We start from the raw sequence: 18,706 nt of genomic DNA on the forward strand, positions 1-18,706 counted from the left end.
AGGATACTGAACACCTTACCAAACAGATGTTCAAAGGTTATACGTGCTTATATAATAGAGACTGAGTGTCCAAACACATGCAAACACTGGAATCATCTCTCCAAGTGTGTTTTGTGGTTCTGTAGTGAAACTACAGGAATGTACATGACAGAACACACCAAAGGAGAGTTCATTGTATTGATTTGGCACTAGATTGTATCAATACGTCCCTTCCACCTGAGGTCATTTGCTGTATATAGACTGTCCCCCGGTTACAAACACCCAACTTATGGACACCTGTATATATGAGTGAGCTCCCATAATATTATTAAATTCAAAAGTCCCACGTATCTACTTTTATTCACTGCTATGAATGACAGAACTAGTTTCTTCATTTAATAATTGTTCTTATCAGTCGTATGTGTTTATGATGTCATTCATTACAATACTGTGGAGGTATGGTTACAATGTCGAGTGACTTTTATGCATTTTCTGACTTATGAACGTCTATAAAAATGAAACCCATTTGTTATTCAGAGGTAGCCTACATGTTCCTGCAGTTATTGAACTTCACGGCCACACAACGAAAAGAATGAGATCACTAATGTAGTTTATTTATTATTACAAAGACAGAACGAGATTCATGCTATAACATGTCAATGGACTTTCAGACTATACAAGCAATTCAGGCAGAGATAGGTGAATATTGGTGTGCTGAGAATGGAGAAGGTTCTCTCAGGAATCAGTGGGTGTCTAATACGGAAACTGAGGATGTTTCATTGTGGGGCTTGTTGCAGGTGAGAACAAAAGGCTTCAGGACCATCTGCAATGACAGAGATTTCAAAGAGTCAGCAGTTATAGGTGTGCCTGCTCTGAGCCTGTCAGGAATGTAGGAAGAGTGGATGTCATTTAGCCCATAAGCTAGTTCCACCAGTCTTCAATGTCCTGGATGTTCTCTGACCCAACTCCACTTGTCTTTCTGTGTACCATATTTCTTCAAACCTTGCCTAACAAATTCCTATCAATCTGGCATCAGCTTTGCATCAAACCGTGTTGAGGATAAGGTTCTAAACTTCTATCACCCGTTGTGTGTGGAAACATTTCCTAACCTCCTGAAAGACATGGATGTAATGCTTAGCCTGTGTCCCACTGACAGCATCTCCTCCAGCCCTCAATCCTCCCCACCACCACCAACCAACCTCTCCTGGCTCCTAGCCTTACCAATTTGTGGAAATCGATACTTTCTCCCTACTCATTCAATTCCCCTTATTGCCTTGGTAACTCCAATCAAATCATCCCTTAAATTTATAAATTCCAAGTAATACAAACATAGGTTGTGTAATCTCATTTTATAATTAAAATTTTAATGTCCATGGTGCTGTCTATTAATTCTGCACTGAACTCCCAATGTATCCTTCTCAAGGTGTGGAGCTTAGAAGCATTAACACAACTCTAGTTACACTCCACCCTGTCTAGTGCATAATGTGGTATTGCTTCTTATATTCTAATCCTTCGATATAAAGACCAGAATTCTGCAAGTCTTTTATGATTATTTTCTGACCTATCCATTTCAGTTAAAAGATTATTGTTTACAGTCCCCAAACTCTCTTTAGACTGTCGACAATGTTTATGTGTTTACTCTTTGGAAACCTCTCTTGAACTTCAGAGGCCAAGATCCTTTCTCTGGGCATTTCATCCTGTATCCTCCACCTTTCTGCACCCTTCTTCTAATTTAAAATCCTCCATCTGATCACCTTTCATCCACTGCCTTCTCTGGCTCGGTAACCGTTTTTATCATCAGCATGTGTCATGTGGGTGTTTCTACACTATTGGTGCGGTGTAACTACAAACTCTATTTGTTCATCTCTGTGATGTCCCTCTCATTCACTTTCTTTCATGATGATATTACTCCAATGAGCAAAGCAGAGAGAATAACCTGTCCTCTTTTCCAGGACTCAGCTATTTAAAACTTTCAAGATATGGGAATTATTTTGTGCAGCCTCTTGCAATGAAATCAAGCAGTAAGGTTACCTGGAGGGACGCAGCTGTGCAGGCCTTCCATTGCTCTGATATATCCTTCACCCAAGTATTCTCTGTAATTCGTGGTGAGCACTTCAACCAGACACTGAGTGCTGTATGCAAACAGAAGGCTCCAGGAGTTTGACTTGTCCGTACTGAACAGTGAGAACCTCTCTTTCTCTGTCCCATTGCGTCCGTATTTCTTCTGCATTGAGCAATAATTTGGTTAATGCCTACAGAAGAAAAGCTGCTGCACACAAATTACCCACCAGAACGCGTGGACCCATTGGCACTGAATTAACCATGAGGACCCATGTTGTGCACTCTTCACAGATCCTTTGCTGGGATTTGATCTTTCCCCTATAAGCTTCTGTTCACCAACGTGTCTCTTTTCTGAAGAATAATTGTGATTGAAGAGTGGAACATTTACTTTGGCAATGTATAGCCAAGGTAAGCTCCACTAGTTGAGGATTGTTCCAGGTTAGGTACAGTACCAGTTAGATACAGAGTAGATCTTCCTTTGCACTGTCTAATCAAACACTCCAGAGATATGTAGCACAGTGGCACAGTTGGTTGAGCTGATGCTGCATGGCTCTGGTGACCTGGATTCAATCCTGACCTCTAATCTTCGTAGAGTTTGCACATTTTCCCTGTGACCGTGTAGGTTTCCTCTGGGTGCTCTGATTTCTTCCCACGTCCCAAAGCTATGAGGTTTGGTAGGTTAATGGCCACTGTAAATTGCCCTTGGTGTGTAGATGAGTGGTAGAATCTGGGGGGTGGGGGTTGGTGTGGAGAGTTCCATGGGAATGTGATGCAAATAAAAAGTGGGATTAGTGTAGGATTATTGTAAATGGATGCTTGATCAGACTCAGTGGGCTGTATGACCCTTTTACTTCCACTGAGCATAGGTCAAGGCCAAAGGTCCTCAAATGCGGATGAGTAGACCCCAGACTTTCGTACTAAACACTTGCAATGTACAAACGCAGGCTCGAGATACATTGAGTGCAGGTGAAAAAGATCTTAAGTACTCACTTGTTCCTCTTTTAAAAAAGTCAAGACTTGATCCCTCATATCTGCTCTGGATACAACAGTTCGAGCGGGTACTTGTGCCAAGTGACATGTCTTGTAATCCGTCACAGCAGCCTGAGTGCCATCTAGGCACAGAAGCCTGTAATCGCTGGACCTGAGATTGGTAGCCCAATCCTCCTGCAAGTGACCTTGGAAGTGAAACATATATCCATTACAATATACACAGAAGGGACACATGGACTAAAAGCCATCCAGGTCTGATTAACTCCCTTCAGGAGCAGATGCAGAAGCGCTTAGAAAAGGAACCCCAAGCATTTGTGGCAAGAGTTAGCAATGGTAAATATTTACATGTTATTATTTGCTTGTATTAGAATAGACTGAAACAGTGATGAACGGGACGACTCAAGCCAGATCAGATGTGGTTAAGAACCAGGATGGCCCTTCTAGCCCACTTACCCAGAATTAAAATTTTCCCTCACCTCATCTGTGGTTTTCCTTGGACGGGAGCACAGAGCGAGTGAGTATGAATCAGGAATCAATTCTACATTGCACTGACTTGGCAAAATTGAGTTCTGCCCTGTGACTACTGAATGAGCCCAAGACATTTGCTTCACATCGCATCAGCTCCATTCTTCTGCCATCACCCTTAACCCTAACACTGCTCCCCCGGTACCTCGTTGGGTAGCCCTGGTCTTGAACTCAAAACTCTGAAGTGGCATTTGAATCCACAGTCTTCTGACTCAGAGGTGAAATTGCTACAGTGACCTGTATCTTTATTTAGTGGGTTCTCACTGAAGCACTACTTCCTTATTCACATTTCTATTTGCTCTCCTTGAGTTTATCAGTGACATGTCCCAAAAGTTGTGTCCCTTCAGTGAAAGTCTATTAAGAGTGCTAAGTTACGATGGCAGACTGCAGTGCTTCTTTCGTGTCAGAGCATGGGCATGGGATGGGAGAATGACTGAGGAGATAGGGTCAGAGTATAGGGAGCAGATCTCAGGAAGGGACCCAATCACAGTAGAAGATGTTGGGGGCTGGGAAAAGATTGGAGTGGGCTACAGAGGGTATCAGAATAGGCTGGGTGTAGATTGGAGATTCAGGGAGAAGATGGGGAGTTAGTGGGGAAGGGGTAGAGAGTTGTTCGACCAGCTGAATGCAAAGGGAGGACTAGTGGGGAGGGGTCTGAGAGCCACAGGTTTGAGGCAGCTTCGACTAACAAAGATCTGAAATGGAAACAGGAAGCTAACATAAAGAAGAATGATAGGTCTTGGAAAGTTCCTCACTGGCAATAATGACTCAGGTAGAGATAGGCTTTTAATTAACATTAGCATACCTTAACCCTCTGGTTAACACTTGTGCGTACAGTCAAGGAATCATCCATAAACCATGTATGCACAATGTGACAAGTGACCTGAGTTATATTGCATCATGGAAGGCCATTCCTTCCATGCTGTGCATGACATGCCCATGGAGAACCTCACTACAATCTACAAAACCATGGCAAATATCTACCAAGTAACTGGTTGCACTTCACAAAAAATCCTTTCATGGAGCATATAAAATACAACATTATATGATACAGTTTTTAAGTCATAGAGTTTTAAAGGACATGGAATAAAGGCAGATTGGGCCTGTTTGACAGGATGAAGGTCTGCTTCTGCACTTTATGCTCCAATAATCCACAGCAACAAAACTAGGCAAGTCCAGCAGAAGGTTTGTGCATTAAATTACCGTGTGTATTTAGTCTCTTTCTCACCAATGCCCATCCTGAATTAGGCTGTCACTGAGAATCCTAACAGTTCAGGCAGCACCAAGGGACCAGGAACTCACACATACCATCAGTGTTCTCAAAGACGGTTGTATCTTTGATGAAAGTGACATCACCCTTCTCAGTCAGGCATCTGAAAGAAATTCAAGCAAGTAATTAAATTAAATAATTAAGTTCTTGTTTGTTGGCGTGCTTATCTTGCTGGACTTTTAAGAGAAAGAAATTTAAATCACACAGTGGACTTTTGAGATGCTAACAGGAGTGACCTGTCATGAAACTATCGGATTGTTTAATTCACCAGTGTCCAATAGGGAAGGAAATCTGTGTCCTTACTCAGTGTGATTACAGTCCCATATCAGTCCCTCGGAGCTGGCTCAGAACTGGCTTTTCTCCAGGCTATGACTCTAATCTTTGTCAAACTCAGGAATGATTTGGTCATTATTTCGATGTGTATTATCTTGTAGTCATTATTGCCTAGAAACTTCCCTGCTCTCATTTCTCTTATCTGTCCTAGTTCATTTCATATTATTATATCAAATAGTCAATATCCCCTATTGGGATTTCTACACGTTGGATTAGAAAAGAGTCTTGTACAGATTGCAGAAACTCCTTTCCCCCCCAGACCTCATTCATCTGTTCAATTAATTTTGGAGTAGCTGAAATCATCCATTGTTATTATAAAATGACTTTTTCCTTTGGTCTGCATCTACCTTCCTCCACTGTCCTTCCACCATTGATCTTTTATTATCTTTTATCTCTTTCACACAGATTCTAATTGCCTTGCAGGTTGCTAAATAACTTTTCTGCTAACCCACCTCCCTGTTTTCTTTTTCATCTCTTACACTCCATACCCTGCAACCTTTAATCTCCAGCTCTACACTTTCTGCTGCCTTATCTTGACTTATAGCTGCAACAAATGTTATTGCCTCCAGTTCATTTGTTTTATTGCGGACACAGTTTTGCTCATTTTTGCTAGCAGTTCCTTCCACTTTCTTTTGACAATCTTTTTTATATACCTGCTCTATCACTGGCCATTTATATCCTCCCTTGGTGTGTGTAGTCTGCCCAAGTTCTCCCCTGTTTCTTTCTCATTTATGGTTGTTACACTTCTCAAGGATAATTTCCCACCTACACCCATTCCTACCCCACCACCAATCTTACTAGCTTAAAGACTTTCCCATCTCTTTACTTTTTCTGCTAGGGCATTTGTCCTATTTCCATTCCCAATGGAGCCTTGCCCAGATGGTTGACTCCTTCTTGTTCCAATGCTACTGCTGCTGTTCCTTAACATGACTCCCTTTTTCCATGCCAGATCAAAAGCCACATTCTATTGCCCCTTCTCTTTCAATGCCAGTTTGCTGGTGGTTCATGCAGTAAGTATTTAACCTAAGTACCCTTGTCTCAGATCAAGGAGATCAGCTATGCAGGAGAAATGTCTTCACTCAGAGAGTCAAGAATCTGGAATTTTCTGTCTCAGAGGATCAGTGGTGCTCAATCATTCAGAAATGGGATTAGGAGATTTTTTGGACAATCGTGAAATTAATGGATACTCTGGGAAACTGGAATTGATGTAGAAGATCCCCCATGGGTCATATTGAACAGAGGAGAGACTTATTGGAGCACACTGCTGTTCATTTCTTCTAGTCCCATAGCCCTTATAAAACAGGTTAGATAAACAGTAAAATGCCTTCAACATGCTTCCTCCAAACATCCCAGTGCAGGCACAACAAACATTAAACACAGAGTGAAGCCGCCTCTGCAGTGCACTAATTCTAGAGCCTTGGCTATAATGTCCCTTTGCACCACAGTTCCATTTTTCAAAGTGGAGGGCAGATATTTGAGTAGAGCTGGGCTGACTGCATACAGAATCAGCCAACTCTTATTAATCAGCAAACAATCTGCTGGAGGGACTCAGCAGGTATAGCAGCATGTGCTGGGGGCAAGAAATTCTTGATGTTTTGGGTTGAGACCCTGCATCAGGATTGAGTTCCTCCAGCAGCTTGTTTGTTGCTCCAGATTCCAGCATCTGCATTCCCTTGTGTCTCCAACTCTTATAAAGGATTAGTTAGATAAAGAGCAAAATTTCATTCTAACGCATTTGAAGCAAACTGTAAACCGTGTACCTAAAGGCACCACTGTAACCGAAGTACCGCTCATTTTGGCCGAAGGCACACTTGTCTCTTCCTGGGTCGGTTGAACTGTCCTGTCCAGCACACAGTGAGCACAGTTTGGAGTTAGGATCTCCCCCTGGGACACAGCTTTCACTGAAATACGTTGCTTCATTCAAAAAGAAAACAGAAATTGTTTACAGTTTTGAGGAACACCAAATTTTGGCACATTCGCTGCTTGCAACATGACCTGGAACAGGCAAATGTACTGAGTGGAATAAGAACAGACTGAAGAACAAGTTCTGAGAGGCTATGGGGATCACTCAGGTGCACTGAACAGAACGGAACACATGGAATACTCAATGTAAGGGGAACCGCCTTGTGCTCCAAATGGAATGGAATCCATGAAATACAGGTTGTGTTTATTAAACGGAATGAATGTGTGTACTAAACAGTCTAGAAGTGTGTACCATTTGAATACTAAATGGAATAGTGCAGGCTTATGCATTGAACAGAATGAGTGTAAAGAGATTAAATCAGAGAAAGTGGGGGGAGGGTGAGGAGAAGGGATGTGGAAGGTGGAGATTAAAAGTGGAGCAAGAGAAGCAAAGAAGCAGAGCAGACAATGAGAAGGGGGGATAGGCAACGGGGAAGGAAGATGAGGAAATGTAAGTTGGGTGGGAGCAGTTAGAAGGAAAAGGATACTCAGGAATAGGGAGGGAGAGGAAAGCAGAATGATTAAAAGAGTGAGGAAACAGTTCTCTTTGAATAGTTCTGTGATCAGTCTCACTTTTTTTTAATATTAACCCATATTTTTGATTTTGTTCATGGATATGGATATCCCTGGCAATGCCAAGTTCTTGAGAAGATGATGATCTTCAGCCGTCGCTGTTTGGTACAGATTTCCATGATTCTGGTCCAGAAGTAAAGGAGGAATGGTAATCTATTTTTAAGTCATGAGGGGAACTTGCAAGTGGCAGTAGGGTTCCCATACACAAATCCCTTTGTCCTATGAGGTGTGGAAAAGTCCCTGGTTTGTATGATTGAAGATGTACTAGATCCTTGAGGTGTGACACACCACATGTCCTTGCCCATTCATTCAGCCTGTCTATATCACCCTGAAGCCTCTCTGCATCCTCCTCGCAGCCCACACTGAGCTTTCATCTTCTGCAAACCTGGAAACATTTTACATTTGGGTCTGTTATCCAAACCATTGCTATAGATTATGAACAGTTGGGCCCCGAATCAATCTCAGTGGTACCTACTGGGCACAGAAACCTGTGTGTTCCTACTCTCTGTTTCAATGATGCAGAAAAATGTTTGAAGGAAATAAATGTCTCTTTATAGCTCCCTGCAGAGAGAATCACCATCACTGACAGAGGTGCTGTAGAGAGTGGTACAAGGTAAGAGAAGTGGTGGCAGAGCGGAACAGCCAGTAGAGCTGCTGCCTTACAGCCCCAGAGATTTGCGTTCAATCCTGATCTCCAGTCTTGTCTGTGTAGAGTTTGCTCATTCTCCCAGTGATCATTGGATTTCCTTCAATTTCTACCCACATCCTAAAGATATGCAGGTTGGTCGGTTAATTGACAGCTATAAATTGCCCCTAGTGTGCAGGTGAGTGGTAGAATCTGGGGGTGGGGTGGGGGGGGGAGTTGATTGGAATATGAGGACTGGTACAGATGGGCTTTCAATGGTCAGTAAGGACATGATGGGCCAAAGGGTCTGTTTCCCTACTGTATGACCAAAATGTGGTTTATACCACCATCTGCTGGCCAGTAGCCTATTTAAGCAAGAGTAACTATTAATATTGAAAATGAAATTGGTAAGTTGGTTTATTATTGTCACATGTACTGAGGTACGGTGAAAAGCTTTGTTTTGCATGCCATCCATACAGATCATTTCATCACATTAGCATATCAAGGGAAAAGCAATAACAATGCAGAAAATAGTGTTACAGTTACAGAGAAAGTGCAGGCAGACAATAAGGTACAAGTAGTGACTCTTGCTAAATTCAAATGTATTTCAATCTCATTCAAGGCCAACATTGTCCAGTTGATCACACCACCAATCAGAAAAATATAACTTACAGTTATAAATGCTGCAGTTTTCAATTTTTCCCTGTGCAATCAGCAGGCCCATTGGGATCATCCAACCAGTTCGGTGCAGGGCAGTGTGACATGACTTCTTGCCCTTCAGGCCATCCCAGGTCAAAGCCTTATTCTTCACAACAGCTACTATATACACATCTGGAGCAAAACATAGCCACGTGCAATATTTGAGGAACTTCCAGATAACTCACAACACAGAAAGGAAATTAAGAGTTAAATTATAAGCATGAGTTATGGAAACCAGTTTGTGCTTGTCTTAGTACAGAAGATTAACAGTCAATTCAGTGGTGCTGCTGGCAATGGTTAAGGTGGTCTGATAAGATGGACGGAGAGAAACTATTGCCTGCAGTAGGGCAATGCCAAATAAGGGGGAAAATGTTAAAAATCAGAGCAGGCCGTTTGGGATTAGTGGAGTAGGGAGAAAAACTTCTTCAAAGTCAGCATACCTTGAAGAGACTTCACAAGGGAGTTGCCAACTTTAAAGAAGTTTTCCTCCCTACTACACAGGTTGGGGGTTAGTGGGGGTAGTAGAAATCTGAACTCCCCCCTGAAAGCTGTCTTGGCCAGGGACAAGTGGACATCTCAAAACTGAGACCAATAGATTGTTGTTAGGTAAAGTCGCTATGTGGAACAGAGAGGAGTGGAGGGAGTTATGATACAAAGCAATTAAGGGCTGATGGATGCAAGGAGTGGGGAGAGGATAGTGGCTGAAGTTACACATAGGGCAATGTACAGTTACAGTAGGTTAGGGATAGATTCATGATGGAGATGTCAGTACTTGCATTATAATGGCTTATTCAGTGTGACACAAGGATAGCACACGTTTCGTTTTCAGTCACTGGGATTTTGCTGGGGACTGCTGGTGATCAGAAGCTACGTGTCCAGTTGCAGTTTGGAAACCCAGTCCAGTCCCAGCCCCAGTGTGGAACCACAGGCCAGTTCCAGAGGAGACCCAGCCCAGTACCAGTCCTAGTGAAGGTACACAACCCAATCCCAGTGAGGAGGAACTGCTTGGTCTTAGACTGTGTGAGGGAATGGACCTTTGATCTGTTCTCAGTAAAGGGAAGAAGTGCACCTCCTCCCAAGTTCCCTTCCATGCACCAATGGGACTTTCATTTGAGAGGTCTGCTTAGGCCAAAAATGTGAATTATGAGACTCACATGGTTCTGTAAGGGCTGTTGGATCATGGCAGGGTTCAAGGTTTTCTGTGGGTACAAACATAGAAAATGTACAGAGGGTTAATATTGCCCAGAATGGACCAATGAGTGCAAACATCTACTTTTTTTGAGCAAATAACAAGTGACGGAGCTGAATATTTGCAAATTGGCCTAAAATCCTTTGTAGGAAAATCCCACAGAAGGTTATTGGTGATGAAGGTATTCGGAGGTTTGTGGAGACAGAGTGGATTTCCAACATTGCTGTCAAATCTAACTGTCATCACAGATCCTGCCTGATATCTTCTACTGGTAACAGCGCAGGGCATGTAGGCCTCCTGGCAATAGAATGGTCACAATACAGACAAGTTCTGTGACTGCAACTGTGCTACCTTTATTCCAAGGAGACTCTGAAGTTGCTAGCTTTAGAGGGCAACTAATCAGCCCGATGCTTTAGAAGGTAACCAATCAGTCTGTTGCCAGCTTAAGTGGGTAACGAATTAGCCCATTGCTAGCATTAGAGGGCAATGGATCAACCTGTTGCTAGCATTACTGGGCAACCAATCAGCCCATTGCTAGCAATAGAGGACAACCAATCAGCCCATTGCTAGCTTTAGACAGCAACAAACCATCCTGTTGGTTCATTTGTGCAGCAGATGTTACAGACATCAGAAGATGGTATACATTTGAAGGAGAGTAGAACTAGAACAGACAAGGCTGTAACAGTGCATGAGCTTGAGAAGAATTCTCTGTCACATGTCTGTGCAATTGCTTTTTCTTTGAGCAAAATCTCTTGATGGTCACTGCACCTTGATATAATACAGGCACTCATTTATGTACTCATATACACAAGTGATGGGAGTCCCTGGGACAGTTCAGATTATCTCCACAGCTCTTCCAAGCTGAAGAAACAGATGGGACTTCCAATGGGAATCCATGGTGACTTGTGCAAAAATCAGGGTGAGATTTGAAGAAGGTGGCACAAACGCAGATGCCAGAGGAAAGGACATAGACAGACCTGTGTCATAATATTCAGTCATAACTGGCACTAGGCCACACTTCCCTGCAGCAATCAGTAGCGGATGGTGAAGAACAACAGCGTCAGCTTCTTCCAGCTGCAAGTCAAGACACTCTGTTAGCAAATCATCCTCCTGAAAACTACCCGAATCTGAAACTAATCTGTCTATTACCTGAAAGTGACAATGGTAATCTTACCTGAATCAGAAACACACTGTGAACACTCCTCTCTGTTCTTCTTCCATTGATTCTTGTTGAAGCCTCTCACTCACAGGGAGTCAGCTATGGAGTAATTGGTCCCGTATTTCTACCCCATGAGGAACTGTTTGGCCAGGATGTTAATGAGTAGGGACAACTTCCACTCATAAATGGGGACCTTTGAGCAGGTGCCCATATTAACAACCTAGGTCTTGAAGGCATCAGAAATGGGTGTCACAGTCTCAAACTAAAGGGTCAACCATTCAGGTCAGAGGTGAGCAGAATTTTCTCAACCAGCTGGTGGTGAATCCAAGAGGACAGTGCTGTTGCTGAGTATGTGCAAGACAGAGGTCTGTAGGTTTTTAGATAGGGATGACGGGACATGGCATTACTGCAGTCATGATAAGGCAGGCATAAGGAGCCAAATAGTGTGCTCAAGCTTCTATTTCTCATGTTCTAATAACACTTATATAGAAATTGCAAGACTGTGGAATTGACTTCCAAAGTTAGTGGCTGAGTTAAAAGCTGCATCAACCAGTAGCTAGGTGGATGAGATGAAGGAAATAAAACCATAAGACATAGGAGCAGAATTAGGCCATTCGGCCCTTTGAGTCTGCTCTGCCATTTGATCATGGTTTATTCATTTTTCCATCTCAACCCCATTCTCTTGCCTTCTCCCCTTAACCTTTGATGCCCTTGCTAACCAACAACCTATCAACATCCGCTTTAAAATACCCAATGACTTTGCCTCCACAGCCGTCTGTGGCAATGAATTCCTGACATTCACCACCCTCTGACTAAAGAAATTCCCCCTCATCTCTGTTCTAAAGCGACATCCTGCTATTCTGAGGCTGGTCCTAGACTCTCCCACTACTGGAAACATCCTCTCAATGTCCCCTCTGTCCAGGCCTTACAATATTCAGTAGGTTTCAATGAGATCCTCCCTCATCCTTCTAAACTCCAGCGAGCACAGGCCCAGCACCATCAAATGCTCTTCATATGTTAACCCTTTCATTCCCGGGATCATTCTTGTAAACCTCCTCTGGACCCTCTCCAATGCCAGCACATCCTTCCTTAGATGTGGGGTCCAAAACTGCTCACAATACTCAAATGTTGTATGACCAATGCCTTATAAAGCCTTAGCATTACATCCTTGCTTTTATATTCTAGTCCTCTTGAAATGAATGCTAACATTGCATTTGCCTTCCTTATTACCTACTCAACCTGCAAGTTAACCTTTAGGGAATCCTGCACTAGGTCTCCCAAGTCCCTTTGCACCTCCGATTTCTGAATTCCCTCCCCATTTAGAAAATAGTCTACGTCTTTATTCCTTCTACCAAAGTGCATGACCGTACACTTCCCTACGCTGTATTCCATCTGTCACTTCTTTGCCCATTCTCCCAACCTGTAGAAGTCCTTCTGCAAACGTCCTGCTTCCTCAACACTACCTGCCCCTCCACCTCACTTTGTATCATCCACAAACTTGGCCACAAAGCCCTCAATTCCGTCATCCAGACATCACATGTAATGTGAAAAGTAGTGGACCCAACGCTGACCCCTGCAGAACACCACTAGTCACCAGCAGCCAACCAGAAAAGGCCTCCCTTATTCTCACTCTTTGCCTTCTGCCAGTCAGCCAATCTTCTATCCATGCTAGTACCTTTCCTGTAATACCATGGGCTCCTATCTTGTTTAGCAGCCTCATATGCGGCACCTTGTCAAAGGCCTTCTGAAAATCCAAATAAACAACATCCACTGACTCTCCTTTGTCTATCCTGCCTGTTACTTCCTCAAAGAACTCCAATAGATTTGTCAGGCAAGATCTCCCCTTTAGGAAACCATGCAGACTTTGGCCTATTTTATCATGAGCTTCCAAGTACCCCGAAACCTCAAGGAGGTGGGCTAGTCAATCTGATTGGGAATAGTTTTTTTCATGGAAGGTAAATGGTGACATATCCTGGTTCATCCAATAGCTCAGATCCCAGCATTAACTTCTATATCATTCTGCAATTACATGTCTCCACCAGAGAAAGCATCCGACATCACCCCTGTAGCAACTTGTAATTACAACGTGACGCACTCAATGTGACAGTTTCCATTACAAGAAAATGATGCAGGAAGTACACAAGTAAGAATAGAGTGAATAGCTTTAAAACAGAGACTGACTTCATCTGCATGCCTGCCTAGTTATCACCTGATCAGTAATCATTCCCTCCAGTAATCCACTCCCTGTGCAAAATGATTGGAAATCAAAACTAATGCAAAGAAAAAGTTAATTTATTTCATTAAAATAACATTTAAGAAGGGATATCCAATATTTAGGGCCACTATTCTGCTTTTCCATTATTCTATATTTATTATACTGTATTGCCCATAACTTCCTACGTTGTGGTACAGTCTCCAAACTTTGATTACTGCCTCGCTTTGTGTTCAGATCACCAGGATCATGGTTCCTTGTGTTGATATGTTTTGTGTTTACTCATTTGATTCTACCCCTCATTTTTCTTCCTTCTTCTTTAGGATCTGAGTGTCACTGGTAAGGCCAGTAGTTACTGCCCATCCTCAATTGGCCTTGAGAAGGTGGTGAGCTGCTGTGTTTCCACAGTGCTGTTCATAGGGAGTCCCTGGATTTTGGCTCAGCAATAATGAAGGATATACGATATGTTATAAGTTAGGATTATATGCGACTTGGAGAGTTCCTGTGCATCCGTTGCCCTTGTACTTCTTGGTGTTAAAGATCCGTTATATTTCAAATTAACTCCTTCACATTCCAAATATGTTCTTTGAACTTAAAATGTAAACTCTCTTATTCTAAATACACCACTGCATTCCATATATACTTAATTTCAAACATACTAATCCCAAGTATATTAATTACATTGCAAATATACCATTTGAATTCCAAAAAGCATCTATCACATTTAAAATGTACACTGCTCATTCCATATACACCCTTCCAAATATGCATCATTACTCTAATATACTAATACACCTTCCCATCCCATGGCATACTCTCCATAATTGAAACCGAGTGATTAACTACATTTTCTGTTCTCCCTAGTAACATGGCATTTTCTGTGTAAGGAGAAGACAAGATCTTTATCTCTGGCCTTAGCCAAAGCCCTCTGTGTCAACTCTCAGGCAATTCATGACTTCTAGGGTTCGTATACTTCTTTGCAAATATTTGAAAATCATTTGGCATCTATTTCCCTCCCACTACAAGCGTTCCCTCCTCCACTTCTATCACTCCATGCCTGCCTCCCTTTGCTGACCCAGACTGATCCAGGAAAAGTCAAGAATTGGCTTGGCAGCCCCATGCAGTCCCCTTTTTGTGACTTGTTACTCAAAGTGCAGCTGACATGTACCTGAATTTTCCGGATGCAGTCTTCTATGGAAACAGTTTGGACGCAGTCGACAGATGTCCAGTTGTTGCACTTACTTTGTTGAAGATCATTGGTAGTGCACCAACGCAGCCTACTAATGGTGGAAACAATGGACTCACCTAGGAAATAGGAGCAGATTGAATTTTATTTTATCACTTTATTTCCTATTGTTTACAATTGAGATCTTCAGCCCGACACCATGCTAGTGTCTTAAGAAGTTGGTAATAAAAGTTGTGGGAAAATTTCTACAGGATGGGCTTTGGCTCTCTTTCTTAGTGCAAGGAAGATGTGGTGCTACTCATCAAACTCGATCTGATGAGAGATCCTGCATACAACATTTCAAACTTTAAAATAGGTAGGCTGGGCATTCAAGTAGAGACCTTCCCTCTCTGAATCAGGGGCAAATCTAGGAACACATTGGGTAGAGCAAGAAAGATGCAGCCAATCCTCAGCAGAAGTCACAGTAAACCACTTTAGGTCTTAAACGTGCTACACTCCTTGAAATGGAAGCATCAGAAACAGAAGACAATTGAACTGCTCTAGCCTGTGGCACACTTCCATCTGTAACTAGGTCCTGCTCTCTATGCTGAGAGAACCTTACCTAATGGGTACTCATCTATTTCAGTCTTGTAAACTCTGTTGTATGCCATCATCAACAACCTTGTGGGGAATGAGCATTTCAAATTCCAGGTCCACTTTGCATGGAGAATTCTTGCCTGAGTTTGCTTCAGGGTGACTTAACCCTTATTTTTTTATTGTTCCTCCATCTTCGTGATTCCAGCAGAGGGAATCGATTTGTTTGCTCCAGTGAAGAGATGGCAATGAGAAACTACACATATCCATTGGGTTTTTTTTGGACCTTTCATCTAGTAAGCACCAACCCAGTGTGAATTTGTGAACCCTCTGTCCAGGTAAAGCTAGGAATATATCACTTGGAGAAAGCATATTAGGACAATGCAGTACTTTCTCATGCCTGTGCCAAATTGCCCAGCTGGATTTTGTGTCCTAGTGCTTGAGCCCAGGACCTCTATCGCTCAGAAGTGAGACTGAACCATGAAGTCATAGGATCATAAAGTCATGTACAGGCAGAAGAGAATTAGTTTAATTCAGCATCATGTTCAGCGCAGACATTGTGAGGCAAAGGGCCTGTTCCTGTGCTGTGCTGTTCTATATTCTATGTTCTATGATGTTTAGGGTATCGGTCTTACCTTACCCCTATAATTCAGTTACAATCCAACGTTCATTGTTTTTTTTCCTTTTTTTCCTCTCATTTTTCCCTTTGGGAGTGGAGGACATGCCAGGCATGTCTTCCTGCTCTGCATTTTGCAATTCTCATTTTCTTTTGTCTCAGTTCTTTTGTCTATGTTCTCACTCTCTATTTGCTCCCACTCACTCATTGACCAGATGACCTTTTTCACTGCTTGACTCCATGGTCACCCTGGTTTTACCCAGTCAGAGACATCCCCCTCCCCCACCGTCCCTGCAGCTTAACAAGTTGCTTTTGTCTTGTTCCTGTTCTGACGAAGGGTCTTCAACCTGAATCATTGACTCTATTCCTCTTCCCACAGACCTGCTGGGTATTTCCAGTATTTTCTGTTTTTATTTTAGATTTCCAGCATCCGCAGTTTTTTATTTGATTTTCACCGTAATTCAACTTTTTGGTCCATGTTTGGACCAAGGGTCTGATGAGGTCTGGAGCTGAGTGGTCCTGGTGAAACCCAAACTGGGTATTGATGAGAAGGTTATTAGTGAGTAAGTGTTGTTTGTTGGCACTGACGAGGCAACAGCTTCCGTCACTTTGCTGCTCATTGACAGTAGACTGGCTGAGGGGTAAGTAACCAGACTGGATTTGTTCTGCTTTTTGTGAATGGGACATACCTGGGTAATTTTCCACACTGGTAGATGCCAGTGTTGTAACTGTACTGGCATCTATAACTGAAGCACCCTGAAACGTATTGCTTCCACCTGGAACATCTCCTCCTTAAAACTCCCCCAGTGCCCTGTTACAGGTTTTTTTCATCAACCTTTGGTTCTATTTTATCCTGGCTCTCTCCCCTCAGCAGAATTTTGGGGAGCTTGTTTCTTTGGATCAGTAATAAGAATCAAAAATGTGTCACCAAACCTTGGATATTAAGGGAATCAAGGGCATGGGAGTGCAGGACAGTGACACTGAGGTGATGGGTCAGCTGTGATCTTATTGAATGGTGGAGCAGGCATGAGGGATCAAAGTCCGAACTCTGCTTCTTATGTTCCTATGTAAACTTGCTTTTGTTCTTCGTAAATGAGACCTTCCCCACCAACATGACCCACCAACCAACAAATGCAGCTGTTTCCTACTTAACATTTCAAAGCCTGTCCCAAACTTTTAAACACTCCTCTCAGATCTCCTGTTAACGTCCTTCCACTGAGATATTTTGAATTTTTCTCTTGGCAAGATGGTGCAAGGAACAATGAAATGAATGACAAGTTCATGTGAGCTTGGCTTTAGCTGAGGATTGAATGTAGGCCAGGACATGAGACGCTTGTTTCTTTGCTTTGAATCTTGCAATGGGATCCCTAGTGACACCAATAATGGCTTTACATCTCACCCAAATGCAGATGAGGAAGTGGCACATGATTGCTAGCGAGACATTAAAGACATCAATATCCAATTCAAAAGTGATTAAAAGCAATAAACAATGAGAATACTTTGATTACACTTGATAGATAAGCAATTTAAATATAATTATATTTGGGAATTGGATGAAGAGGCTGGGTTGGTGCACATGTACTTGGGGACACAGTAATATAGCTCTACTGAGCTACAAAGATGGATTAAATGTACCTGTATTGGGGTACAGAGACAGAAGAAAATATACAGGTATAGAGCTACAAACTTGCTCAAAATCTGGTATAAACATAGAGAAAGTATATCTCTGCTGGGATACAACAAATATTTGAATAATTGATGCAGGGTTTCGACCTGAAACATCGACAATTCCTTTCCTCCCACAGACGCTGCTCAGCCTGCTGAGTTCCTCCAGCAGGTTGGTTATTGCTCCAGATTCCAGAATCTGCAGTCTCTGATGTCAACAAATATTTGTATACTCGAGTGCAAAGGTGCACAAACAGTATGCAGTTTAAACCAAACAAAACCCTTAAATATTTCTGTCGATCATTAATAATTTTCTCTGCAGAGAAAGAGAGAGATAAAAGTCCAGTTTCTTTCTGTTGATTTAAACGTTAAAACAACTTCTCTACATGAACTTTCCACATCTGAACAAAAATTGCATAAATGTCAGATGCTGTAGCAGAACAAGAACTGTACATATTGAGAAAACCCAAATTTCACACAAAAATTGATGAAATCTCATGACTTACAAACAATTCCTAAGAGCAGCGCTGTGAAGAGCCACTTCATACTGCCAGACATGTTCAAAGACTGGTAGAAGAGAGAATCAGTCAGTCGCTGAGCAGCTCTGAGGAGTTATTGATGCTCCAGCTCTCCTTTTACTGACCTGCAACTGGCAGAGACACAGAAGGTAAACACCCTTCTCTGTTTACTGAATGTTTCACAAGGACTTACTGGAAATTGACCAACTGTTGCAATTCAAGAAAACCCTTGATTTTGCAAATTCAGACTTTTTTTTAGTTTTGTGGTTTTGTTGTTTCCAAAAGTGTTGTGACTTTAAAAGTGGTAAATTTAGAATGATTGTGCAATGTTTGTTCTCAGAAACAGATTTCCAGTCTGTTGCTTTTCCCACTCTTCCCTCAAGTGATGAGGCTTTTCTTTGGCTTTCCCCTTCAATCTATCCGCAGCTAATGCTGGTCCCAGACCACCTGACTTGAGGGACAATTCAGTCATTACCAGCACTGAGCTAGTGAAGGGTAGAATTATGGTTTTGATTCCTCAGGATTGTGCTTTGGGTTGGATGCTCACAGTGTTCAGTCCTTGCTTGGCTTA

General features: G+C 42.4%; 1 protein-coding gene across 1 annotated transcript; it reads right to left on the bottom strand.

The window, feature by feature from the left end:
* Positions 1-572: 572 nt before the first annotated feature.
* LOC127571504 (serotransferrin-B-like) lies at positions 573-18,284 on the bottom strand. The gene is made up of 10 exons (XM_052017923.1): positions 18,124-18,284; positions 14,746-14,882; positions 11,184-11,280; positions 10,172-10,216; positions 8,991-9,149; positions 6,919-7,072; positions 4,864-4,928; positions 3,031-3,215; positions 2,011-2,203; positions 573-802 (listed from the first exon to the last, which is right to left on the bottom strand). Exons 1-10 carry the CDS (start codon positions 18,173-18,175, stop codon positions 756-758), a joined length of 1,134 nt encoding a protein of 377 aa, XP_051873883.1. The 5' UTR covers positions 18,176-18,284; the 3' UTR covers positions 573-755.
* Between the last annotated feature and the right edge of the window lie 422 nt (positions 18,285-18,706).

The sequence above is a fragment of the Pristis pectinata genome, chromosome 6, assembly GCF_009764475.1.
Source record: "Pristis pectinata isolate sPriPec2 chromosome 6, sPriPec2.1.pri, whole genome shotgun sequence".
In the NCBI taxonomy this organism is placed as follows: domain Eukaryota; kingdom Metazoa; phylum Chordata; class Chondrichthyes; order Rhinopristiformes; family Pristidae; genus Pristis; species Pristis pectinata.

Coding starts and splice junctions, on each gene's coding strand:
- LOC127571504 (XM_052017923.1), bottom strand. CDS start 18,175: ATGTCTGGCAGTATGAAGTGGCTCTTCACAGCGCTGCTCTTAGGAATT. Junction 9,150..10,171: donor AACAGCCCTTACAGAACCAT/GTGAGTCTCATA, acceptor GTTTTGCTCCAG/ATGTGTATATAGTAGCTGTT. Junction 4,929..6,918: donor GGTTACAGTGGTGCCTTTAG/GTACACGGTTTA, acceptor AATTTCTTTCAG/ATGCCTGACTGAGAAGGGTG.